Raw genomic sequence first — 26,841 nt, 5'->3', positions numbered from 1 at the left:
ACTGCTGATGGCTTGGAAAGTGGGAAATGGCCAGATATTTCAGAAAATATTGAGTCAGAACTGGCATGCGTACGCAGTAACAGATATATGTTTTGAAAAAGAAGGAAACTATTGGAAAATAATGCCTTGATTGCGAGCTGTGGAAGACAACAAAACAGAACTGAGACGAAAGGATGCAAACAATAATTGAGGGCTGAGGGTGACAGGAGTGAAATGGCATCCAGTATCCGATATCAGACTGGAAGCCGGAGTCCAAGTTACTGAAAGTCAATTCAAAAGTGGGAAAAGAAAGACGATCTGAGAGTTCTGCCTGTCTGAATGATGAGATAAGAGAAGCCAAGGGAAAGTGGAGGGAGAGAGAGTGAGAGAGAGCAAAGAACATAACCCCAAGGGACAGCAAGGTAAAGAAGAAAGGAGTCGAAGATTACCTTGAATAATACACCACACCAGGGGCGGCTCCTCCATAAGAGCGAGTCGTCCCTCCTCCCCGCCAGCAGCATCAGCTGCAATCCTTGGAAAAGGGGCAGGCCTCAGGTATGCCAAGTGTGAGGGGGAGTGCTCAGCAGTCTCCCTCAGAGCACATGTATGTCTGGCCGGCCGTCTCGGGCTGGCCAAACACACATGCGCACAGGGCTCAGGAGCATGTACAGGCTCCCAGTCTGCCTGGGTCGCTCCCAGCCGATACAGACACTGCTCTTGGATGGTGCAGGGCAGGCTGGGAGCCTGTGCCAGCAGGGAGAGGAGAGAAGCAGTGCAGCGGTGGCACTGGTAAGTGGATTTTCTTTTTTAAATTTAAGCTCCATTCCTGTCTCCCACCCCCTTTGAAAGTTGTCACGCGAGCCACGACTGCACCACACTGGTCTACTCATTAACAAACAAACGTGAATAGCCGCATACAAGACTAAAGATATTAGGATTAAGTAATTAACTATCAAAGATGACAAAAGTGAGAGTGTTAGCAACCAGAGAACTTTCTGTGGAATGAAAAGCACATGACCCTCATTGGAACAGGGAAAGAAGGAAGTAGAGGTGCAAGTACGATGAAAAATGATTCAATCCAATCCGTTCCAGCAGTTTAGTGAGGCTGGGAAGTGATGAAATGAGGATATACATTTGAAGAAGAGAACATAAAACAGATGAAGATATTGTATGCTGCCTGTAACACAAGTGATATTAAAGAACTTGTAATTCGCTATCAGTCCCGGCTGGCGACTGTGCAAAGGGGCAGGGTGGGGAGCAAAATACAAATAAAAAAATACGATAAGGTATGGTAGCGAAACTGATGGATCCCGCAGATATACCAAGGTATCATCGTTGTTTAGGGAGACTAGGTGAACGGTCCCACCACTCGGGATGCCACATGGATTCAGTGTCTGGCGAAGATGTACTGCCAATGGCTCCATAGCCAGTGCAAAGAGTAATGGGGAGAGAGGGCATCCCTGCCTAGTTCCCCTATCAAGAGTAACAATCGATGAGACAGTCATCCCCGTCTTCACACTAGCACATGGATCTGTATATAGGAGCTGTATCCAACGTATATAGGCCACTCAGAAACCAAGCTTATGCAACACCTGCCACAAATACTGCCAATGTAAAGAATCAAATGCCTGTGCAATCTCCAGAAAAGCCAATGACATTTCCTCTGGGGAAGACTGTGAGGAATGATATACATGGGACAACCGGCGTGAATTATGTTAGGTGCTGCGCTTGGGGATCAACCCCGATTGGTCCGAATGTACCAGGGAGGAGACACAGGGTAAAAGGCGGCAGGCCAAAACACCACTCAACCCCTTGACGTCAATATTCAGTAGTGAGATTGGTCGGTATGCTGATGGCACAGAGGGGTCTTTATTTGGCTTTGGAACCATGATTATAAGCGCCTCGCGTATTGTGGGAGGAAGCAGACCGAGAATCAGGGATTCCTCAAAAGCTTCAAGGAGTCTCTCTGCCAGAATATTAGCATATTTACGGTAGAACTCTGCTGGGAATCTGTCACTGCCCGGAGTCTTTGAGGTTTTATGTAAACGGATTACTGAAGCCAACTCCTTCTCGGTAAGAGGGTGGTGAAAGGTCTGGTGCACTTCGGACAACAGCACTGGGAGAGTCACCCGTGTTAGATATGCGTCAATATCCCTTACGTGTATTGAGGGTGGAGGGGCATAGCAGGTACTGAGGTGTAAACTGAATACATCATTAACAGCTTCTTAGGAGTAGACTGTCTGACCTCTGGTGTCAGTAATGGAGAGGATAGGAGTTGCGAGGTTTCTTGTCTTCCCAAATGGGCCAACATTGCTCCTGTCTTGTCGCCCTCCGCATGGAGATGCTGGCGGTGGGCTGTATAAAAAATAATTTCCAGCCGTATCCATGCATCTAGCAATTGCTCACGGGTTTCATTCCAGTCCCCTAGACGGTTGTGTTGTGTAGGGAGTTCCTGTTCTATTCTCCCCAGTTTGTTTTCAAGCATGCATATATCCTTCTCTAATTGTTGTTGAACCCCATGAGATGTCTTAATACAAACACCCCGAAGGATGGATTTCATTGCGTACCATTCAGTGGCTCTACTACCCCCAATTCCCGAAAATAGCAGGTCAGGGATTTCACAATCGTTTGTTCAGAGGGAGGGTCTGCAGAGGCCTCTGCACGCATGCACCACATTGGTGTGGGTGAGCGTCTGCCGTGGTGCTCCAGGTCCAGGATGACTGGAGAGTGGTTGGAAGATATACTATATTGACTACCGCAAGAGTGAGACTCCCCGAAGTGAAGAAGTAGTCCAAGCGACTGAGTGCCTGCAGCAGGAGTATAACAAGAGAACTGAAATGTGGTGGGGTTGTGAACCCTCCACAAATCACAGAGCCCCAACTCATTTAGCAAGGAGCAGAGGTCAGCAGTCATATGTGGTTTAGTGTGAAGCCAGGGCGGCGATTGGCCTAGATCCCAATCAAGGACACTATTACAATCTCCCGCTAACATTATCTCAGCATTGAGAAAAGGAGCGGCTGCCTGTGCTACAGGCGTCTAAAGGGTGGGACAGTCCAAGTTAGGGGCGTACATGTTAATTAAACAAATTTCATGGCCATTGGGCAGACCGTGCACTATTACAAAATCACCTTCGGGATCTCTAACATGTTTTTGGTGTTCAAAGGGAACACCTGGGGCTATCCAGATCAATACTCCCCTAGCAAATCCAGAATAAGACATAGCGTAGAGTGTCCCCTCCATCTTTTATTGAGGGATCAGATGCAGGCTCCCCAAACATGGGTCTCCTTCAAAAACGCTATGGAGGACCTATAACGTTTCAAATAGTCATAAATACACCTGCTTTTCTCCAATTGAGCAATTCCCCTAACATTCCAAGTTATGTATTTAGTGTGGAGGGCTATCTCGTGTGGGAAAAGTGTGTACATATCTCCTGTTTGACGTCTCTGCCTCTCCCGTTGTCCTTACCGTAGTGTAAATGAAAGCCAGATGTAGAGGAACGTGTTTCTCATGGACGCACGGAACATGAAATGTTATTTCAAAACCCATTTCCTGGTCCCCAACTATAATTCTCCAATCCCCCCACCCTCTGGGCAGCCCTACTAAGTGCACCCACCTACCCTGTGGCCAGTAGCGAACCCATAGGAGCCGCTCCATTACCCAATTACCTGTAGTCAACTAGAATCGAAAATACAACAATGCACAAACAGTATCACCAGTCTTAGTTGCTAAGCTAGAGGGGGGATCTCGGAGGGGTACGGCGGCACGCGCCTCAGCTCCCATTCCCTATTCTCTCACTCATAAGTGTAGGCTCCCGCCCACTCGGGACCAATGCTAACAAGGATCAAAGACAAACATATGCAAAAGTGTCATTTACAGTAGTCTCATTGAATGTGCTCTCACTGGGCCACCTCCAGATAACATAAAGGTATGAAGCAGTATTTTGGTTGCAGGCCCACTACATATGTAGTTCCTATGAATCAGTATTCCGATTACCAACAACCAGCACAGTCAGACACCATCACTGCCGTCATAGGACGATGCAGGGCCACCAGAGCCCTGCTGGGATGAATCGTCCGGGCGACTTCGCTCTCAGTCTCCAGCAAAGTACCGTCTGGGCATACTTTAATCATGCTTGGGGAGCAGTCGTCTGCTGCCACCCTCCCGGGAGGCAGCCGACAGCCCGGGTGGTGCCACCGCCCCGTGGTTTAGTCTCTGGCCTGCCGCAGCCGGTACCGGTCCAGTAGTAGCAGTAGCGAGTCAAGCCATTCGCTCGCCTCCTAGGAGTTTCAGAAAAAGTGTACCCTCTCCCCCATGTTGGACCCGTAGCTTGGCAGGATACAGCAGGCTATATTTCAGATTTCTGGTGCGCATGCGTTGTTTAACTGCAAGGAAAGATTTATGTTCATCTTGCACTCGTTGGATGTAGTCTGGAAATATAGATATCGGTTTCCCCTGAAACACTGGCGGACCATGGGCATCATCCACTGGAGAACTGCGTCCCTATCACGAACGTTGAGAAGCCGTGCAATAATTGCTCTAGGCGGGGCCCCCGGTCAAGGAGGAGGGGGCCAGCGCTATGTGTGACCTTTCAATACTGAAGATATTTGACAGTTTCTGGGGTTTGAGCATTGTTGTCAACCACTCTTCCAAGAATAGTTTGGTGGAGGGACCCTCTGCCTTCTAAGGAAACCTCACAAAGCTGAGATTGTTTAGGCAGAATCATCCCTCCGCTTCTACCACTCTATCATCGAGGATTGCTGTCAATCTCTGTAAATCTAACACTGTAGAGCGCAAAACCCATGCCTCCTGTTGTAGCGTCTCCATGTTCTTTTCCATCTGTGCTAGGCCTTCCGACACCTTGCGTAGGTCCGAACGAACCAGACTGACCTCATTGACCACCACGTCAATTTTATTTATCACTTCAGTTTTGGATTCCTGTATCGGCGTCATAAGATCAGCCATGGAGGGGGCAGCGCCGCACCCCCGGGGACCGTCTAGTCGGCCTTCTTGGTTCTTCCCACCCAAGTTAACCATAGATCTCTATGCGCACTGTGCTGTCCATGTCTGTATGGGAGTACATGGTGCACTTGTTGACCTTTCATTGTCACGCAAAAAAAAGCTTCAGCTGAGTAAAAAACTTACCACCCAAGCAAATGCCACATACCTGTTATCTTAGACCTTTGTCATGGGGGTCTCTGTTATTTTTATCAAGATTATCCATCTTCACCTATGCCGAGATGCTGGAAGCACTTAATTAAATGACGCACCTTTCTTTCAAAAATGAATAATGTTGGATTGCCTACCTCAATACAACATTTCAAGTCTTTTTTTTTTTTTTTTTTTTTTTTTTACATCAATCAGAATGTGTAGGTGTGTGAAACCATAAAGTAGATGAAAAACGTTGGCTCTAGCCTACAGAACACATTAGAAAAATATAAGAGACAATTATTCTATAATACAAACAGTAACTTCCAAATCACGGGTGGAAGTAAAAAATGAAAATGTTTTTGAAGGACCAGGTTGCCTAGGAAACTGCTTACAAACATACCATAAGAGTAATATTTGTGCTATGATTGAATGTGATACATCTGGGACATTCACCAACCTCTATATCAGGCCAGTGCTGAAACAGTTGTCTTAGCCATCCTAGGGTGAAAGGTTTACAGCTGAAAGCCCATCTAAAATTGCAGGAGAAAACCAATGTCTATGCTTGTGGAACAGCAGGCATGTTAGAAAATAAAACATTAGCAATAAGAATTGTAGGGGAAGAAGATTTTTGCTGCTCCTTGCACAGCAGGACTACGCCATGTTTCAGGAGCGGCTTGTGGTGTTAAATGGGGGTGGGGTGGCGCGAGCGCAGGGGTGGTTATGGGGGAATTTATTTTATTTTTTTAAACTTACCTCTATCGTCGCTGCTGCTGCCGCCATCACCATCATGCTGCTCCTCTCCTACGCAGACAGGCTCTGAGCAGCGTTAGGATTGGCTGGGAGCGCCCACCCAGGACGCTCCCCGGCAGACTACGGAGCCTGCGCATGCTCTCTCCAGTCCGGCAACACAGTGCCTGGCTGGAGAGAGCCTACTGAGCATGTGTGTTTAGCTGGCCCGAGATGGCCGGCGAAACATACATGCGCCGTGAGGGGGAGTTCTGTGCACTCCCCCTCAGTGCTCGTCACAGCCTGTGGCCATGGTTACCAAAAAACAATAATAAACATAGTCCTTTTACCAAAAGACATAGTTTATTATTGTTTTGGGGTGAAAGGTTTGCAGCTGCTGCTGCTGGCAGGGGGAAGGGGGGGTGCGACGCTCCTCTGCCCTAGCTGAGGAGGCATGCCTGCAACGTTTACTCATGAATTATAATGGAAATTATCAAAAAGACAAGAGCAAGTCCCAGCAGTATAAATGTGAATCGGGCCCAATATGTTTTGCTATTGTCCATATGTGGGCAGGTCAGTGAGTCGGAATAGGTGAATTAAGGGCACAGAGATAACAAGTACATGTTCTGCAGGACTAAAGAATATATTTCCTAAAACCGCATAAGGGATATCACATAAACAAATTTAGCAATTCGGATAAAAGTGCTATACAAGAAAAAATAAATAATAAGTCAATCACAGAAAAGGATTGATGAGGAAATACTAATAGAAGCAATTTTGGGGAGCAAAACTCTGATGATGAAAGTGGGAACACATGCTGTTCAATTTCCCAGATGCCTATATTCTTTTTTGCATTTATGGCTAAACTTATGAATTGAGTGAGAGGTAGATACAATTGGGGCACACTGAGGAATTTGTTAAGCTGCCCACTGGGACCATCAATGCTTCCATTATGTTATTTCCTGCTTTTTATTCCAGTAAATGACTTTCTTTATTTATTTTGAAAAGGCTCAGTTTTCCCAGATACATATCAATTTCCACATACAGAATGGTCAATCTAAAGAGTGCTAGGAAGCCTCAAACAAAACATATTTGTTATTGTTTCTCTTGATAACCTTCATCTTAATTTTATCATACCCACATTTTAGTCTACAGAGTACAGTTTTAGCCTTACTTTGGATAAGTTTTGTTAAGGGCTCAAATCCTTGCCAGAGAACTCTTACCTCTTCCTCCTTTCTCTAGGTTTGAGGCCAGAGGTGTCCGTTCTCGGATTATGACTCTTGGAATTTCCATAAATCCAACAAGGTTACATAGTTCAGTAAAATCTTGTTCAAGGTTTCCAGTGCATTGATAATCATCTGAAAAAAGTTAAAACACAGATTAAGGTCTATCATAACAGAAATGTCAGTGTAGTAAATTGTTCTTTTTTTGTTGGAGTAAACGGGGGATGGGGCCCTTTTGAAACAACAAACATAATCCTTGTCAGGATGAACCACAAAAGCCACTAAATTAACCTGTACTCAACCCTCTGGTAGCTTGACACCAAAACAGTCAGGCTTAATTTACAGGCAATGTGTAAAGTATTTATGCAGCACGCAAACCGTAATAAAGCGAAGACAAAACACAAGAAAAATCCCATACCAATTTAGAGAAACAGAGAAAAATCTCAATAAATTATTTGATATCAAAATGACAAAAATCCAATTAGTAGAACTGGAGATATTTCAAAAATGTAGGCATGCATAGCACTTAGAAGCACAAAGCACCACTTGCAGTTATCTGTTCGTGCTTGTCCAGGGGAAAGCCACAAGTTCAAGCCGACCACGATGTGGCGCCGCCACAGATACAAGGACCCATTCTGCTGAAAATGTTTGCTGTGGTGGAGCCCACAAGGTGCAGTAACAGCATTACGGATGGTTGTTGCTGTACCATGAAGATCAGGTTGGGTGTTATGGATGGTCGTTGCTGTATCATGAAGGTCCTGTTGGGCGTTAAAGTTGATCGCTGCTCAAGCTTTGTGTTGGCAGCCACTATTGGCTGTCGTGCTGCAGCTCAAAGTGCAGATCTCGTGTTTCTAGTTGTCACTGGAGGTCGCTGTATGGAGTGTTTAACAGTCAGGCTTGCCAAAGCTTCGCAATAGGGGCGGTAAGATCTCAGTTCGAACAGGCCTGTACACAGTCACGAAGAACCCAAAATGTCAGGGTTTGTCATTTTTGTTCGGAGGTGTGTACTCTTATGCTAACCAGGGGTCCAGAACCTGGGGAGGTGGCTCTTCGAGATCAGGGACGCACTCTTGCACTCAGCAGGGAACAGGCAGATCCAGTTGGAAGTCCAAGCCGGTGCAGTTAGCCAGTGATGCAGTTACAGGAGGCCTCTGGAGCTTGTTATGTCCCTGTAGCCCTGAACAGGAGGTCTGTCAGCTGACCCTTGGAGTCGCTTCAGGTAGCCTAGGATGAAGGAAGGGGTCCACTCTTCTTTCTCAGAAAGGATGGCAGGCCTCAGGCAGCAGGGCTGTCCATCTTCTGTAGTATCTACAGGTCCAGGGGGTACTGAAGAGTGGGTCTGAGGGTTCTGTTTTTATACCTGGTACCAGTTTTGAAGGGGAAGAGACTGTTGCATAGGTTCTCATTATCCTAATGAGACTACTGACTTTGGACGGCAGAATACCCTGAGTTGTGGGATACTGAGTACAATTCCACACCATGTGACACCTGTCGACCCAACCTGGGTTTTCCGGCCAACTGGCAGTGCCTCATCTCAACCCGAAAGCAGGGATTATTGTGGCAACCGGGCGCATTTCAAAGAGGACTCCTCAGGGGAATCATGGTCGATCAGATCTCATCCCTTTCTCTCAGTTACATTTGTCTCACACAGGCAAAGACAAACAGAAGCAGAGTATAGGTCAATAAGGTTTATTGAAATAACTGAATCTTAGATAAAATCGCATGTATTGCAATAACTAGGATGATAAAACACGCTAGAAGCAAAATGGTGACAATGGGAGTGAAACACAAAAACAGTCCCACCATACTGTCACTAGAAATAATATATAAATTTCCTACCTAAGCTATGTTAGAGCACAGCATGATAAGGCCTAATCCGCCCTTCAGGTTTTCCCCCTGGGAAGGCATCATTCCCCAAGACTGGAGCAGGGCTAACAGGACGCTCCAAATTATGCATGTCACTTTGACCAGTTCTTTTGTGCCGGCAAAGTTACATGCGCACTTCGAAGCTCTCCAATCAGCAGTCTTAAGACAACTGGGTGGAGACTTGGCACAGGCCTCTAGGGCCTGAAGGAGCATCCAGCCAGGCCGCTCCATCCAATCCAGGTGCTGCTCTCATGCTGGTCAACAGCATGAGAGCAGCATCTGGATTGGTTAGGGCAGCTTTTCCGGCATCGATGAAGGAGAAGAGCACCGAGGAGGATGCGCAGCCCGTGGGTAAGTGACGTTTTTTATTTTAAATGTATAGTCCACTTGTGTGTAATACATGTATGTGTGTTATGCATGTATGTGTGTAATACATGCAAGTGTAGTGGTGGTTTGTACTTTTGAATGTTTGGGCTTTTGGAGATAGAGGTGGTCTACTTTGGGGTTTGGAGGGAGGGTGTGTTATTTGTATTTGAGAAGTGGTGGGGACCTTCACCTGCCGCACCACTTTCACAGGGTATCAGCCGCTGCTGGATCTGCCTATTGAATGTTTCTACTGCTACTACTTTCTTTTTTACTGCCTCCCTCACTCCTTATTAACCACCCAATGCCAATTTGAATGTTTTTCAAGCCCTACATACACTCTCCTACTAGAACATTACATTTACTAACCTAATCCTGTGTTCACTTTACTATTCATTTGCGTGTTCATTTGTATTCATGGGTTCAATGGAAAATACACAAAGAGATTTGAGAAAAGTTTAACACAGAATCGAATAAGGGTGCACCACCAATGTCTATTCATATTAATTTCCATCTTTTTTCCCAAAACATACCATGAGAAATGTAATAAGGTCATTGTTGTTTCGACAAACAGAAGGCTGGGTGCAGTGCATGACTCACAGAGCAATTAAGATAATTTGACCACAATGTAATTCACTGAAGGAAGAACACAGAAAAACTTAATAAGAACTTTAAAAAAACATGCCTGCATACAAGAAAATGTCAGTGTTCCAGGTTATGCAATTTAATGGTATCCTAAATTAGAATCCAAACCCTGTTACTAAATTTATGCCGAGCAGAACACAAAACTCATTTTCTATCTCTCTATTCTGTCTCTTACCAGCTGTCTGTGGTCCTGCCTTATCTCGTGGGACTGTAGCAAAAGCTATAGAAAGACACATAATTGAACATATGTTTGGATAAATGTTAAAAGTGAATCGTAAGTATTATCCACTCAATACTACACCATATGATAAGGATACTCCGTTGGAGTAAAACATTCAACCAGATGTTTCAAACCATTTACTTGCAAGATCTATATTTGGTTGGTAAACAAAAATGAAGTAAATATATTTACATATACCCCACTTGATCGACCATAGGTGGAGGGTTTGTAGAAGAATATAACAGGCAATTTTTGCGGTCTCCCTGCAGACAGCCCCAATTGCGGCTACAGGCAGCATTGTATACAATACTACACAGAGTTGGCCCTTGCTCATTGTATTGTGTTGTATTTGCATTTATATAGCTCTGATCAGGCAATGAAGCCCTTTTACTTTAAGTAGCATGCTACTACGGGAACACCGGGTTTAGTGGTTAGTCTTTTGGGTTGTTTTTCAGTATTTTCAAACGTGCCTGAAGATGTGAGCTCCTGGTCTTGTGTTTTAAAATGAGCCATTTGTTGCATTAAATCTAGGTTCACGCTAGGAACATTAATTCAGTTAAGGTTTAGATTGGTTGGGTGAGAGATTACAATATAGGTGATTAATTACCTTAGTGGAAATGCAAAAACCAACACAACTAGTAGTTTTGGTGAACATGCAAATGAATAGTAAAGTGAGCACAGGATTAGGATGTGGTTAGTGACTTTAATGTTAAGTAGGAGTGTGCATGTAGGGCTAGAAAACCATTCAATTTGGCATCGGGTGAGCAGGGCGTTAAGAAGCCAGTAATGTCAGGAGAAACATTCAAAAGAAAGATCTCAAGGTAATTTTTATGAAAGGACATAAGAAAGACTGATAATTGTTAAATGCAGGATGGTGCTATTTGTTATCGCGTCTTAGGTAGACAGTTTACTGGAGATGATCTTGAGCTCCATTCTTTGATAAATATTGTAGTAAGATTATTTCCATGCTATTCAACTTCATTCTCAATGTCTTTGTAATGTGAGGTACCGAGTGGTATGTTCGATTGGCTTGCCCTTGGATTCTGACAAGTACACATTTGAGGAGAGGACCACCTTTGCAATTTGTATAGATCTTACTGTTGCACTCATGCATGACACAGTTTTCTGGGTGACGTGTTTGTCAGACAATAGAGCTAATCTGATTCTCCCCGATCTTAAGCAATAGTTTGGGGGTATCTGTTGACAAACAGAGAGGCCAGATTTTGTATTAGAACTCATCTTTGTGGACAGGATGATAGAGATATTCTCTGATAGATCACGTTGAGAATACCCAACTCTTAACCATTCTCCAGAATTCCAAGTGATTCTCAGTAGCTCTAATCTTTGGAGGTAGAGAATTCCATAATTTAGTGACATGAACAGAGAAAAAAGTGCCACCAATGGTTTTCTTCCTGTGTGCTGGAATCATGAGGTACAATTTTAGCCTGGAATGTGAGTTTGTTGGTTCAAAGTATTTAGTGAATCTTGACTGCAGTAACTTACGTCCTTTATCGTTTACCGCCCTTTGAGAGATGCAAAATAGCTTGAAAAAATATTATACTTGCCATTGGAAGCCAGGGGATAACTTTTAAGACTGGAGAGATGTGAAGTTTTTACCTTTACGTGTAAAGACTTCGTACAGCTGAATTATGCATTTTCTGCACCCCTCTCGTGTTTGAGAGTGGAATGCCCAGTTATAGTCCATTTGCATAATCCAGTTTTGCGAGGATATTGTTACTTGTATCATTCGAGGAAATCCAAGATGCAAAAAAGTGTGACTAAGGGGGTTATTACAACTTTGGAGGAGGTGTTAATCCGTCCCAAAAGTGACGGATATACCACCACCCGTATTACGAGTCCATTATATCCTATGGAACTCGTAATACGGCTGGTGGTATATCCATCACTTTACCGTCACTTTTGGGACCGATTAACACCTCCTCCAAAGTTGTAATAACCCCCTAAGTGTTTTCATTGAGTAGGAAGTTAATTTAGAAAGTTTGTCCACTTGAGTGTTTATGAAGAGTACAGAGTCCATGAGCTTTGCAAGCTTTCCTACTGCTTTAGCTGTTTTGGCATTAGTCCCAGTTCATTTAGCCAGGACAATGGAGGCCCATGACTTTTCCATTCACCAATGGTCAGTATTTTGGTTTTTAAGCATTTAATTTGAAGTGTTATCCATTGATATATTGCTGTGATACAGGTATTGAGTTTTGATTTCCCTTTGTCCTTAGGGTTTTACAATTGAGAATTAATTTTCTGTGTGTCATCCGAATAGTTGTAGCAAGCAAGCTCAAAACTGTTGGTGTTTAATGTAAATGAACACAAGTAGAGCCGAGATGATGGTCTTTGTGAAACTCCTGATTTTATGCTATAAGGATACAATGCAAAGGGTGATATATGAATCTGGTAAGACCTATTGTATAGGTAAGAAGAAATCCAAGCCAAGCAAGAGCAATGCTGTTTATTCCGACTTCCTTAAGTCTAAGATGTGAGGACTCATGGTGTATTGTTTCTAAAGCTACTGAATAATTAGGAAGTGATAAATGCAAAAACACACTGTATTGTGACTGACTGTTTTTAGGTCCACTCAAACTACGATTCGGTTCCCTTTACTCCGCAAAATCCTATTTGGTAAGAGTAGATGGTTCTCTAGTGTGGCATGCAAAAACTGGCAAAATGCTGCTCTTTCTGTAGGTTTGACAAGGAAAATCCATGGAAGATTGCTCTGTAGTTGTTATGGCCTTTTGGGTCCAAGTTGTTTTTATTAAGAAATGGTCTGAGACAAGTCATGTAGTTAAGGAGTTATTGATTATGTTTCAGACTACCACAGCTGCAGATGCTTAAAGAAGAATCTTTTTGAAACTTCCTGGAGAGCTTTGGTGTGATAATAAGGGAAACTGTTTTCCCGAGTTGCTAGATATGAGTTGAATGCGTCACTAACTTATTAGGAAAAATTTGAGAGAGTGGAGCATAGTCTAGTCAGCTTTCTGAATTGTGAAACTGCAATAGAATTTTATGGAGTTGCTTGGTTAGGCAACTGACATTGTAGATCCCACTTTAGTAGTGTATTTTGTGATCTTTTTGTTAAGTATGATTTGTACAATCTTTTATGACTGCATAGGTCTGTTTTGTTGTGAGGGTTTCTAGATCTGTACTTACTCCAATGAAGTGTTGAGTTTTGTTCTTTTATCTTTTTAAACTCTTCATTCATCCAAGGAGCTTTCTTTTTTCTTTTTGCCTTGCTTTGTAATTTTACGGGGGATTAGTATGTCACATGGTGAGGTAATCCATCTTTAAACCTTCTCTTATGAATTTATTGTTTTCGTTTGGGTGTCTGTGGTTAGCTAGATTACAACGCTTCTATGTTTAGTTTGTTCCAAAGTCAATATGTTGCTGCAGCACACTGGACCTCTCTTGTACTATTTTATGCAATCTTGAACAAGTAGGCAATAAGGTGATGGTCATTTCATGTGAAAGGCAAGTCTTGTTTGTAGAGATTTGTTCCAGATTGGATATTGGAGACATATTTAGTATGAATTGCTACGTGTGCTGGCCTGATGATGATTGGTTTTAAGTTGTGCATGTTCAGACCTGATATAATGGCTTTTGGTTGAGGCATATTTGGTTTGTTGAACCAAATGTTTAGGCCGTCAAGTATAATATCTGATTGACAAATCTGATACTGGAGCCACAAATGCATCTGTAAAGACTGTTGTTGAGCAGGAGTGTGTACAGCAAGAAGAAATTGCAAGCACAACTGGGGCAGGGAATACATCTGTTAAGAAAGTTTTTGCCTTGTATTGTCACATCTTTCATCTTGGTGACTGGTATAATAGAGGGTGGCAAGCCCACCGCCTTTCTTTCATTATCAGAGGTGGTAATGACTCGATATAAGGATGGGGCACTATTGGTGCCATAGCATCTCTCAGCCAGTTTATATGATGAAAAATATGTCCAGTTCCTTGACCGTCAGCCAATCAAAAATATTCTATTTGGTTTTGGTAACTGAACGTGAAATCATCAGCAAACAATTTAGACGGAGCTGCTTTACTTGCGGAAGGAAGGGTTTATGTCTGGGTTGCCGCTGGTTGAGCTCTCTATTGAGTTGTCAGTCCAGCTGGACGTGAGTCCTTCCACATGTATCTGAGAATCTAAGGGCGTAGATAGAGTGGATGTACTGATGTTATTAACATTGTGGCTTTCTTGGTAATCATTCTCATGCTCAAACATGCTTATTAGAGTTTTTCTGAGGTCTTTGTGGGTGGGTGAGTCTGACTCAGTGTGTGTTTGTGGAATTGATGATGGAGAGAGGTTGGGTTTGATTGATCTAGCATCGTAGTAGGGGTGATGTTAAATTTGACGACTTGGGGATGCTTGCTTTTCTATCAAAGTAGATGAGATGTAAGTCATGATGCAGGAGCATAAGGGTCTAGTGTAGCTCTCTAAACTTGACAATTGATGAGAGGTGTGGCTGGGTGGGTTTGTGATCTGTCACGGAGTGATGAATGATAATGGTGCTGGATGAGGAACGAAGGAGACTATAAGTGACTGGTAATCTGCGGAGAGTATGTGGGACAGTCAGAGGCAGAATCTTTTAGAAAGGGGAGAGATTACAAAGAGATGAGACTAGATTAGAGTTCAGCTTTGTTATTGGGGATGTGTGTATCAAACGGGGTTAAAATTGGAAGTGTTATGAAAGGAAGCTGCCTGTTGAAGTAGGTGTAGGTGGTTAAGAAGGTTGAGAGGGAGAGTGATACTTTAGAGATTAGATTGCTGCTGTGGGAAAGGTATTGATGGGAGAAGTGGGGGGATAGGATTGTAGGCGGCAGGAGTAGGATACAGTTCTCACATAGGGGAATGGAAAGGAGGGATGTGTGATAGTGTTGTCATGGTGTGATCATGAGATTGGAGAGGTTAGATCGAATAGGTGGTGAGAAGATGAGCATGGGTGTGTGGAGGTGCATTACATTTTAAAGTTAGTCAATTGGGGATTGAAAGGCATCTGGAGCGAACTGCTGTATTTTGCTTATGAGGGAGTTTAGTGGCTGTATGGCTTTAGTGGCTCTGCGGAAAAGACACTGGGTTACACCCAAGGTGCAAATATCTCAATCTTTTGGGAGGGTGTTTTACTCAGGAGCAGTTGTCCCACCTTGATATGAAGTGGGGGGCTTTACCCAGGAGCAACTATCTTGCCTTTTTCAGAGGGCCCATACCTAGTGGTAACTATGCTACATTATTTAGAAGGGCTATACATAGGAGCAACTCTACCACCACATTCAGAGAGTACTAACTAGTAGTAACTACCCACATATTTGAAGGGGTACATCCGGCGGTAAGTATACCATCTTGTTCTGAGGGGCTATACCTAAGAGCAGCTATCCCACCTTGTTGTAAGAGAGGCTAAATCTAGGAGCATTTGTTTAGAGGGGTAATACCCAGGAGCAACAGTCCCACCATGTTCAGAGGAGTTGTAGCTAGGAGCAACTATCCTACCCTGTTTAGATGAGGATACCCCGGAGACTCTATCCAAGCTTACATGCTGAGGATGTGCTTTTGGATAGAGTTTCTGGCCCTAGGCTCTTACAGGCACTAACAAGACAGTCACCCTTGTTCACTCCACCTTTTGTTTCATGGCTTGTGCAACAACACCCTAGTAGGAGAGTTTACATGGACTGCGGTTGTCAGTCATCTGATTGGGGCTTTGGTTCCCCTCCACTCGCAGTTTGCACCCAAAGGAAACCAATCTTTTACCCCCACCTTCCAGAAAACCAGAAAGCACTGGACAGTGTATGATACTTGTTCCTAATACACAATACCCGGATGCCTCAAAGGGAAGCGGATAGCAGGAGAAAGTGTGAAAACAGACAAAAAGAAAATATTTTTCATATACTTTAAAACTCCCCAGAGAGTTTTGTCATACGACGTGGCAACGCAACGCCCGTGGCCATCTTGAAAATATAAAGAAACAAATATTTCAAACAAAGCCAATTGCACCGTCTCCTCAACAGTGGGAAGGTGAGAATAATTGGCGTTGCCATTGCTTGTTAACAATTGTAGTTTTTACTTAAAACACCTCAGCAGGAATGTTTGCCCTCTATGCTACTGGAGACAGTGATCACCCATTTCCAATTCAGTTTTGGTCCTGCTCCACTGGAAACTGTTCAGCCCGAACTGCCAGGCCTGACTTAACCCCCGAGAGAGGAACCCGAGCAACTCCAGATAGGTTGCAGTCTATTTGGGCCTCACTGAAGTGCGGCACGAGTCTGGAGAGTTAGGAAATAATATAATATTAATTCATAAAATAATGTATAATATAATAAGAAGACCTTGGACTTTGACATAAAGAAATTTACAAGAACAGGAAACAGGATAGAAAGTAAACATCATGAAAGGACAGATGAAGAGATATAGATAGATCCAGAGCAGTAGGTTATGCAAGTGGGGAAGGAAAGGTTGCTTAGAATAACTACAGTTCTCCAGCGCTGGTATATTTCAATGTGGCGTGCTTTTGTATTACTCCCTACCATTTGGCTAGAAATTTTTGGAGTGTTTAACACAACAGTATTAAAGAAGTAGATTCAGTGCATTAGCCGATGTAAAATATCCATATCATTGTGTGTATTTAAAAGGAGGCTAATGATCAGCCAATCTACAGGTTTTCAAAGTGCAGCTGTATGGCAGATCTGAAGCCATATGAAGGAGAAGGGCAAGGTGCATGCAAATCTATGATAGATACTAATGTTAAAGAATACGTGTTGTTAAAAGGTAAGTAGATTTTTATTCTCTGGCTTCAGATCTTTCTTACATTTACATGCTTTTAAATTCATCTGATAACAGCAAAGAAGCTGGTGTGAGGCTCTAAGGAAACAATATTTTGAATAACTGGAGATCATCTATTTGCTTGCCTTCTAGTTTACTAAATAGCTGTTGGATGGTAGGGGTGAAGTTGGCATCATCATTTCTCTCTTGGAGCAATCTGTACTTGTTATGCGTAGCCTTTTATTCATGTTGCTGATGTGCTGTATGGAGGTTGTGGCTACCAGAGATACATTGCTGTGGAAGGTTAGGACCTAGGCAACTAAAAAAAAAAAGAGTCCTAGCGTGCCTGTACGCCTATACATGCTTGAATCAATCCAACTGCTTTTGCCAACAATATGTCTCCAAGAAAGGAAGGAAGTGAAGGTCTCCTCTTGTGATATTTCAATAAATTGCTACTGGTGGCTTGGTTTTCTTATTCAGGGTTTTTGGGTTGACCCTAGTTTAATGGCAATAAAATGCCAACTTTGATCACTTAATAAAGTACCTCAGGCTTCAAGTTTTCTACTAAATGGCCAGATTATATTTGTGCTAAAGAATCTATTGTGTGCAGGTATGCCAAATTTCTGGGTCTAGTGTTCTTATAAACATTTGGAAATCAAACTGTGACCTCATTCGCTGCTCATACTTCTGCTCCTTTGTCTCTGCCTTCTTCATAAAGCTTGACAATAGACACACATTTGTAATGTTTGCTTATATGAACGCTGATTAAGAACACAGTATTTTAATCCTAGTAAAAGTAATGTCAACATGGCTTGTGTTGCAAGAAGTGGAACTGCTAGCTTAGCAATTGAGCTGCAAGCATCAGACTAGGTGAATGGATTATTGCTTTCATACAACATTTTTTCTGTGACATAGGCTGTTTCCACTGGTTCACAGCTGATAGAAAGTATGCTATGTCCATTTGAGAGAAGGCATGTTCTTTTGTGTGTCATCTGCATGCACATCAGTGCTCTTATATTACTAGCTTTTCTGCTAAGAGTGGATTGTCCAGGCGACAAAGCAACTGAGCTACCTTCAAACCCATTGCAAATATTTTTTTGAATGAGACATATTTTTTCGCAAGAAAAAAATACATAGCCCAGAGGACAGAAATAATTTAAACAATGTGTGTACATCTTTAAATGTAAGTTGCAGCCTCCTTACAGAAAACATCTGTACAGTATAGGCGGCACTGGAAGGGTGCTGAGGATGATAATGGAAACAAGAACTAGTAGGTCTGGCAAGCTGATGTGAGGAGTACATTTATAACATTTGTATTCTAAACAAATGCCACAAAATGAAATAACAAAAACAGACAATGTGGCACTGCCTACACAAGGAGGTTGTATGCTTGCAATAAAAAATGAACTAAAAAAAATAACCACTACGTACAATTTTAATAAAACCGCTGTAATGCTTCCTCACAAGTAAGTGAACTAAAACAGTATAGAAACACTTTTTAGATGTAATGCACGTGAAAAGCATGTGATACTTATTAAGACAAAGGAAAGGTACTACTGGCTTGCAATTACTGGAACCTGAAGACATAGGGCCAGATGTATGAAGGCATTTTGGCATTTTGCCACCGCAAAAGTCCGATTCGCAAAATCTGACCGTTTGAGACCTCAAAATGGCTTTTTGGCATGTACCAAACCCAAATTGTGATTCTGCAACAGGTACCAAATTGCAATTTGGATTTAAGACTACATACTGGATGGCTCTTTGGAAGAGGTGTGTTTACAGCAACTGAAATGCAGTTGCAAAACAATATTTTACCGACTACTGAAAGGTAGTGGTAACTGATTCGCAAATCAGAAGGTGTCCCCAAAGGACTCCTTCCCTTTTGTGAATGTTGACAAAAACATTTTTAAGAGTTGGCAGTGGTCTCAGAGCCAACTGCCTAGCTATAAAAGAAGTTTGCAAAACCTTTTTTTATAAATACATCCGGATTTACAGTAAGGAAATGTGCTGCATTTAAAAAACATAACTTCTTTATTTAAAAGCAATTACAAACATGGTGTTCTGCTGATTTTAGCAGGCCACAAATCCCTGTGAAGTTAAAACATACAAGAGCAAACCATATGCCAGTAAGAACCTGGGTCTATGGATATCTAAGAAAACAATGGCTTATCTGGAACTCACTTAGAATGATACAATAATCTTACAGTGTACAATAAATGTATGAGTAGAGGCCAGCCATGCAAATAAGATCATGAAACATTTGAATTCGCAGAGGTTAATAAATAAATAAAATCTGGTATCTGCATTTCCGAGAGGAAAGAGTACATAGTGCCCCCAGTGAGGGAAACAAGCACAGAAAAAGATAGGTGAACATGATGAAGAAATGATGTGTTCACACAGAGCATATAACTAAAGTCTATGCTACATTTTAGGCGCAGAGCTTATGTGCTGTTGTTTGTCAACGTCATTTGCCCTCTCTTGTACTGTTTAGGTCTCACCCGAACAGCAAAATGTAACGGCCACCTAAGTGTAAAATGAGGTAAACCACTATTAATGATCATTATTGCAGTTGTACATCTATTCCCCCGGAACAGGCAGTGAGGGTCGCCGTGCAGAGTGCTCCTACGCTCCTCCACACAAGGGGAGACTGCGGCAGTGCGCTTCTGTGCGCTCCTTCGATGTGAGCCCCGCACGTGGCCTGTGCTATGACGCCCTCGTTTTCGGCAGTGCCGCCTCGAGCACAAGCGGATAATCTTGTGGGCCTGTGCTATTGTCCCTTTTTCCGTGAGAGCCACACCCTTGTGGCCCTTCCCTACCGTGCGCTCTTAGCTTGCAAAGTGCTGACCCAACCAACTGAGGGAAAGCAAGATACTCTTTCATGGCACAAGTCATCATACGAGACGCCCTCTGGGTACGTCCAATCAATTTCGAATCTGGTATCATAATATACATGCACACTCTTCCCGAAACATGGCTGAACATATCTAATTGGGTTGCTTACATAGCCCCAGAAGTAAGGACATTTAACTTTATCCCCCTTGGCGTCAATATTCAGTTCATATATTAGGTGAGACTACTCACATAATTTTGCATTTTTACAAATTCACAAGCGCTGTCATCTGTACATTCCATCACTATTTATACCTCACATTTTTAAGATGTATTCTCTCGACCACGAACGTAAGCAAGTTGCCGGTAGCACAACCAGAGGTATGTATGTTCCCCCCATTTGTCCAAGCTCGCAGCATATTATGAATACTGAGCAATAATAGTGGTTGGCATAATTATCCACTTTAGGTGTCCTTTATATTTTGTTGTCCTACTGAGACCCCAACACTACAAAAAGAGGTCAAAACACAGTTGAAGGGGGCTGCACATGTGCGTAATGTCTCAGTAATTCTGGACACAACATGTTGGCCTCCATTCTGGGGATGGGAAGGTATAATAGAACGGCGCAGTTCCGGCCAAAATGAACAATTTCGGTCCTCAATCACTTTTGGGACTACAGTACAGTGCAACTTGTAATTGGAATCTTCATGTTCACGTCAGGCACAGCACTCAGTGCTCCCATTAGGCACATCACCCTAGGGTCCTTTGTGGCACATCACCCTAGGGTCCTTTGTGGCACATCACCCTAGTGTCCTTTGTGGCACATCACCCTAGGGTCCTTTGTGGCACATCACCCTAGGGTCCTTTGTGGCACATCACCCGGTGCTCTTGTGAGGTGCATCAGCAACTGCTCGTGAGGAGCAAAAAACTCAGTGGTCGCCTGAGGCACACCACCCAGAACTCTCCAGACACACATCGCCAAGTCCTCTCTTGGTGAATATTGCCCTGTGTACCCCTAGTGCATATCACCCCCTGCTCCCCGACCAGACATAATTCTATAATCTCCTGGAGCACATAATCCTGGGCTCCGGTGCTGCACATCACTCCGTCCCCCGCTGTGAAGGACTGTAGGCGATTGTCATTGTCTATGTGTATGTAAGTGCAAACATTGCTGCTGGGCTTTATGAAAATACGATAATGTTGGTTTCTCTCTCTGTCTATACAAAAGCTAAACATACAGGCTTTGTCAGTCCTTGTTTTGATTGTGGAACCATACTATTTTCCTTTTGGTAGAAGCAACAACAAACAATGAAATAATTAACAATTTTCGCATAATGTTTTTTTTTTAATAAGAATAAATGAAACCCACCTTATTTCAGTTCACAATCGCCTACTTCTAGCCAGTATAACATAGAACGCTGAAGATGCCTGATCTGGTTTGATAAGTAGCACAGCCTTGACAGAAACATTAACCACCTAGGGGTCTGGCTTATAACTGTATCTGAAGACATTAAACCCACACACTATACATCATTGTTTAAGCAAGCTATAAAAATTACTGAGCAAATGGGAGTGCCTCCCACTTGTACTACCCTCATCTAAATGATTTTATTACCTTTACACCTTTATCTATTTTGCTCAATGCCAGTGTATGGCTTTTTTAATTCACCTGGAAGCACTATCTGTCATTATCCTGGGGAACAAAAGACCCAGGAGAGCCTACCGATTTTTACAACTTTCACTGAAGAGAGGAGGATGGCCTCCCCCCAATTTTGTTTTCTACTCCTGGGCGGTGTAGGCAAAATAACTAACCAAACTAATTAAAGATCTATCTGCCATATTTTCATATATTATTGTTCACTTCTCTAGTCCTCCTCTTTGCTACTTATTTTGAGTTGCCAACCCACAGCGACACAGATCAGCAAATACTACAAGATGCAATACTTTATGGCTATCAACCCATTTTGAATAATCAATTGCTTAAAGAAGCCTTAGAACCCCCACAGGATTCAAATGGGCTGCGCCCAGCATTCAATTTATCGACTAACTTTATAACAGAAGCACAATTAAAAGCTTCACAGAAATAGAATGAATTTGATGTACCTCCTTCAGAATTTTTTTAATATTTGCATCTTAGAACCTACCAAACAAATAGCCTAGTATCGGTCCCTGAGATTCTACCAGATAACTCTGCTGGGTAATGAGCGCTAACCTGGTTTCTATCACAATGTTTTACGCAGAACTAGTCACCCTGCTAGATGACATTTTAGGACTCTGTGCAGATAAGTGCTCTAACTGGACAGACTTGAGTATCTCTGTCGAACAATTCATAGTCTTGCATAGATCATTGCTTACTGTTGCTACCTTGGTCAAATTAAAATTATGTTATAAAAATGTGTTTTATTTTTATGTGACACCTGCAAGAATATACAAATGCAACAGAGAATGACTGTTAGTTGCCCACATTGTCAAGAGAAAGCCTTGGATAGAGTTCACATGTTTGTCAACTCTCCCAGAAACTAGCTATATATTTTTGATAAAATATGCTTTGTATATGAAGTTGGCCTGTGAAATCGTTCTGCACTGGGAAGCCCAACTAATTACCTTAGGAAATACCCCAAGCATCACTTTTAAGTGTGCCATTTATTTGCACAGCTAGTAAATGTCAATCATTGGAAATATCTTTCACATCCTAGTGCACAATTATGAATTCAAGACGTTTTGGACATTTACTAATTTATGAAACAATTGAATTACTGTAACCCAACCAAGCGTTTTTTAAGGATTTGGAGTTGATTTAATCCAGTTGTTTTTGCAACTGGTGTGACAGGGTAGGCAGGTATTGATCTGAAAGATTATCAGGAAATCTCAATTAAAGATGGTGTGTAAAATGGTGCGTTGTGATATCATAATAATATATTAAAACTACATACTGCATACCTTTAATTTAAAAAAGCATGAACCAGACCATATGGGTACTGAAATTACTGTTTCAGCTTAGCAGCATTTGCCCAGAACATTTTTCAAGATCATGGCCCAATATGCATGATACATTTGCATTACCTGCGCTCTTTGCTTCTTCTTCGTTGTTGACTATGGATAGTTTGTCCTTTGCAGACCTCTCTGACTTTTTGCCCATCTTCGCTTTTCTAATGATGCTGTCAAAAAGGTAAAGTGGAAGAGAACGTGAGCAGGCTGTTGACATAGGCAGAGACCGCAGCTTCATATCAGCCTTCTTGGTTTGAGCAGAGCAACAAACATCATGGGTCGGTAATAGTATTTATTTGTCCTTTCAGACACACACAGATGTAAGGGCGAGACGTTTAAAACCACTTCGATTCGTAGGATCACTGGATTTATGAATGGAAAATAACTTTTCACAAGTCGGAAATCTTTCCACAAAGATTTGGGACCCTTTCAAAATAGCAGGTAGGAGGTGATATGAAAAAGGCTTACCCTCATATTTGTAATGCCGAAAGGGATGTATCAATAGTTTGTGACCGCAATTACAATGGCAAAATCGGATCAGTTACCAACCCCCCATGGTGTGGTGGGATAGCTTTCACTTTGGGAAGCATGTGCTCCTTCTGATGCCTTATCAAACTACGCAGATTTTTTTTTTTTTTAAAGCAGCACATGCTCCTTTTATGGGCATATTTAAACAAAAATAAAAGCTTCCATTTTGGAAAGCAAAAATGTATGGTTGGGGTCTACTGGCCCGTACAGTCCTTCATTCCTCCTTTCACTGCTGGTCACAAGGGTTCGCAGTTGCTACCTGCCTTATTAATATTAGTCGGGTCGTTTTGTGACCCCCCTTTGAATACACTTTTAGAACAAGGAACACATCGAAAATTGCGTTTTCATTTGGAAACTGCTCAGTGGGCAAATGGTACATCCATGGTTTTCAACTGAGTTTCTCCCCTACGGCACCATCTTCCTTCATTGGTCCTAGCATCAATTATGTTCCCTTTCTCATACAGGTGATTTACTCATTTACTCTGTTCATTTGGATTCGCGAATTGAACAGATATTGCCCTCAATGAAGGGGCACAGTGGACAGCCTGCCATTGGAATCCTACTTTCAGTGACAACAGGAAGGAATAATAGTGATCTTTGTGAATCATGTCTTACCTAACCAAACATCTAACAGTTGCTGGTCTGAGGTACCAGAAGCAAATTGTAAAACTCTTTAATTTGAAAATAACAGATGGTGTTATCCTGACTGAGGAAGCCTCATCTGAATCAAGCGGAATCTGATTAAAAAAGAAATGCATTCAGCACAATGAAACAGTAATTATTTTAGTTGATTAGCTACATGTTCATCTCTAGATCTGCTCTGAGGTTTGTATCTTCTCTCCACAACTGGATGATGCCAGTCGTAACAGGGTTATTTGTCTATTCAGAAGGTCTACGTGAAGGTGCTACTTAACATGGCCATCCCTCTTATAACTCTTCTTGAAATTGTACAAGAGGTCACTCATAGTGTTTCTGTGACTGAGCGCCTAGTGGATTCTGTGTCTGAGTGAAATTCTGTGTGTATCTTGAACTTTCATCAATCAGACTGGAGGAACCAACACATTATAGAGTCTGTTGTTTTGGTGCTTGTTTCCATGTGGTTAGCAAACAGTTTGTTTAGTGTGAAGCTTTAAAACAGTTTGTGTGATGTACTGTGAAATTGAAAAATAAGTTCAATCTAGAGAGTTATATGTGTTGTTCTATGTGTAAGACTGGGCTTTTAGAAGGACTTTGACATGTTCCTTTTCAGTGCAGTGGGTAGGGGATCATTTGTCCATGATTAAATTATAATATATTGCTGTTTATATAGGAATCAAAATTCATAGTGGTGTCTTATGATGCAACATTTTGCGTGAATGTGTTAGGCTAATGCTACTTTTAGTGAGTGTTTCTAGTGTGTATGTTAGTATGGTAAATGGCAGTGCTGCTGATTTGGCAGTAGTTTGTCAACTATTTGGCTCTGATATTGTGTTGTGCTTGTGATGGTGGAGGCGAAAAGACCCACTAATTTGAAGTCGATGGTTATCTTTTTGTGGACCCTTAGACACACTACTTGGTTATCTCTAATTTTATCAATGGGTTGCCCCATCTCCAGCCATAGGTGAAGCTCTCAGACCTATTGCTACAGTGTCCATGGATATCCACAGTTAGACATCTCTACTTCTTGGTGGATGCCTTAGACTTAGACCAACTTCTCAGGTGTCTTGGTTTGATCAGTTTATTGCACCTTCTCCTCTCCTAGGTGAATCGCTCAGGCCTACTAGAGTGTTGTCTGTGGTTATCTTTGGGTTGTGCCATGTCCACTTCTGGGGACACTACAGGCCTACCGTTATGGCATTTATGTTGTTGCATAAACACTTCTTATAGGGGGTCACCACAGACTGTAGTGGTCTTAGGGGTGTAATGCTGCATAGCTCCGGTGAACCTACCACTGTTCTTGTATAAACACACCCAATTGTCAGATAATGTAAACTTGATAAAGTAACCAAGTTATGTATAAACAAGTGCTTCTCACACATTTCCCTCCTACATGCCACGCTTTCCCACAGCTACAGTTTATTTATTGGAACACACCTCCAACCCTCATACACAACTCCCAAATTTTTCATACATTAGGCCACTCCAAAAACAATATTTTACAAACAACATCTACAATGACATCCGCTCAATCCGGGGTGACCTCTGAACCACATATGTCTATGGTTTCACACATGTGCAGAAAGAAACATAAATTGAGAATGCAAAAACAAACATCAGCCCTCTTTGGAAACTAATTCACTGCGGACTCAAATTGAACCTCGAAGTACAGCCCAGACGATGCCTATTAGTCCCATTAGTTTATTTACATGATATAGATGGAGGAGACGTGCAAAACCAAAGTAGTTGGCACATGATATACAAGCATGACTTAGTAAACATTTTTGTGTGTGTATGTTGTTTACCCCTGACAAACGCCTTGCTCGGTGGAAGACAAGGGAGGGAGGGAACACATACAACGGAAGTGCCACAAATCAGCAGGAGTGTATCCCTGGAGGCGTTGCTGCCATAACTTGACCAAGCATTATTTACTCATGCCAGCAACGTCGCCCTTGTGATGGAAGTAGTTGCAGTGCAATCACGGTAGTTTACGGAAAGTTTCCAATACACCCAGCAGTACTCACAAATAATTGTAATACTAATCAAATTATCGCAGTGTCGCATTCTACTTAAAATCAACGGATATCTTAAAACGAACAGCGTATCCCGCTCTCCTCCCGCCTCCCGCTATACATGTATGCCACCCCTGGACCTGGATCTATCCCCACCCGCTCTCCTTCTCCATCCTCCGTCTGCCCCTGGGACTCCTCACCAAGCTTCTCCCTATACCACCGCCGCTCCTACAGCAGCATTACAGCGGCGTCTGTTGCCATCGCAACAATCAGGTCAAAGGACCGTGTGCACACTGTTTGCACCGACACGTTACGACGACCGTGGGCTAAATTCAAAGGGAAAGCCGCAGCCATATTGGAGTGTAGCCGGCAATAATATCTTGGCTGTACGTGAAAGGGCAGATCTGTGAACGCTTGAGCTATTATGACCCAGACCTGTGCTTATATTGAAAAACTTGATTTAAATAGTGAGTTTCTTCATATTTTTGAATGTATATGTTTGTTTACTATTTCATATGTTCGATGTCAATCCTTTTTTAACTGCACCACAGTTTTAAATATTTTCGAACAGAAGTCTGTTTGTTGTTATTACGTTTATCTGTAGTAAATATTTTTGTTTTTAAGATGGCTACTTCGCTGATGCCTGACTTTCGTCTTGCAGCTCTCGTGCCAGCCATTTGGCATTGGGAAGCTTCTTAGGTCTGGCGTAGAAATACCTTCAATGTTTTATTTTGAAAATAATCTATAAACAAAAATACATGACATACCCACAACATTCAGCTGGGGCTTTGGTCAGCCGTCTTCATCCATTCGTCTATTCAACTGCCTTTCACGATTTTGCCTCCACCGGTACATCCTAGAGCATCAGTAAAAGGTCAGCTCACATCATCCAGTTGCTGCCTTGGACTTTAAGTGA

At 42.5% G+C, this 26,841-nt stretch overlaps 1 protein-coding gene across 6 annotated transcripts in view; it reads right to left on the bottom strand.

Moving 5' to 3' along the window:
* Window positions 1-26,208, bottom strand: part of LRRC71 (leucine rich repeat containing 71) — a 147,870-nt gene extending 121,662 nt beyond the window's left edge. For 2 of the 6 annotated variants that reach the window (XM_069217868.1, XM_069217870.1), the window contains exons 1-3: window positions 26,126-26,197; window positions 22,825-22,919; window positions 7,077-7,211 (exon numbers count right to left, since the gene is read on the bottom strand). In XM_069217868.1, coding sequence (XP_069073969.1) covers window positions 7,077-7,211; window positions 22,825-22,900 — 211 coding nt within the window. In that variant the 5' untranslated portion in view covers window positions 22,901-22,919; window positions 26,126-26,197. Of the gene's footprint in view, window positions 1-7,076; window positions 7,212-22,824; window positions 22,920-26,081 lie in introns of all 6 variants that reach the window. The other 4 variants (XM_069217867.1, XM_069217865.1, XM_069217869.1 and 1 more) reach the window with 3 other exon arrangements.
* Window positions 26,209-26,841: the final 633 nt, after the last annotated feature.

The sequence above is a fragment of the Pleurodeles waltl genome, chromosome 12, assembly GCF_031143425.1.
Source record: "Pleurodeles waltl isolate 20211129_DDA chromosome 12, aPleWal1.hap1.20221129, whole genome shotgun sequence".
Lineage (NCBI taxonomy): Eukaryota > Metazoa > Chordata > Amphibia > Caudata > Salamandridae > Pleurodeles > Pleurodeles waltl.
The sequence above is the reverse complement of the archived record's forward strand: the minus strand, read 5'-3'. Positions and strand labels throughout refer to the sequence as shown.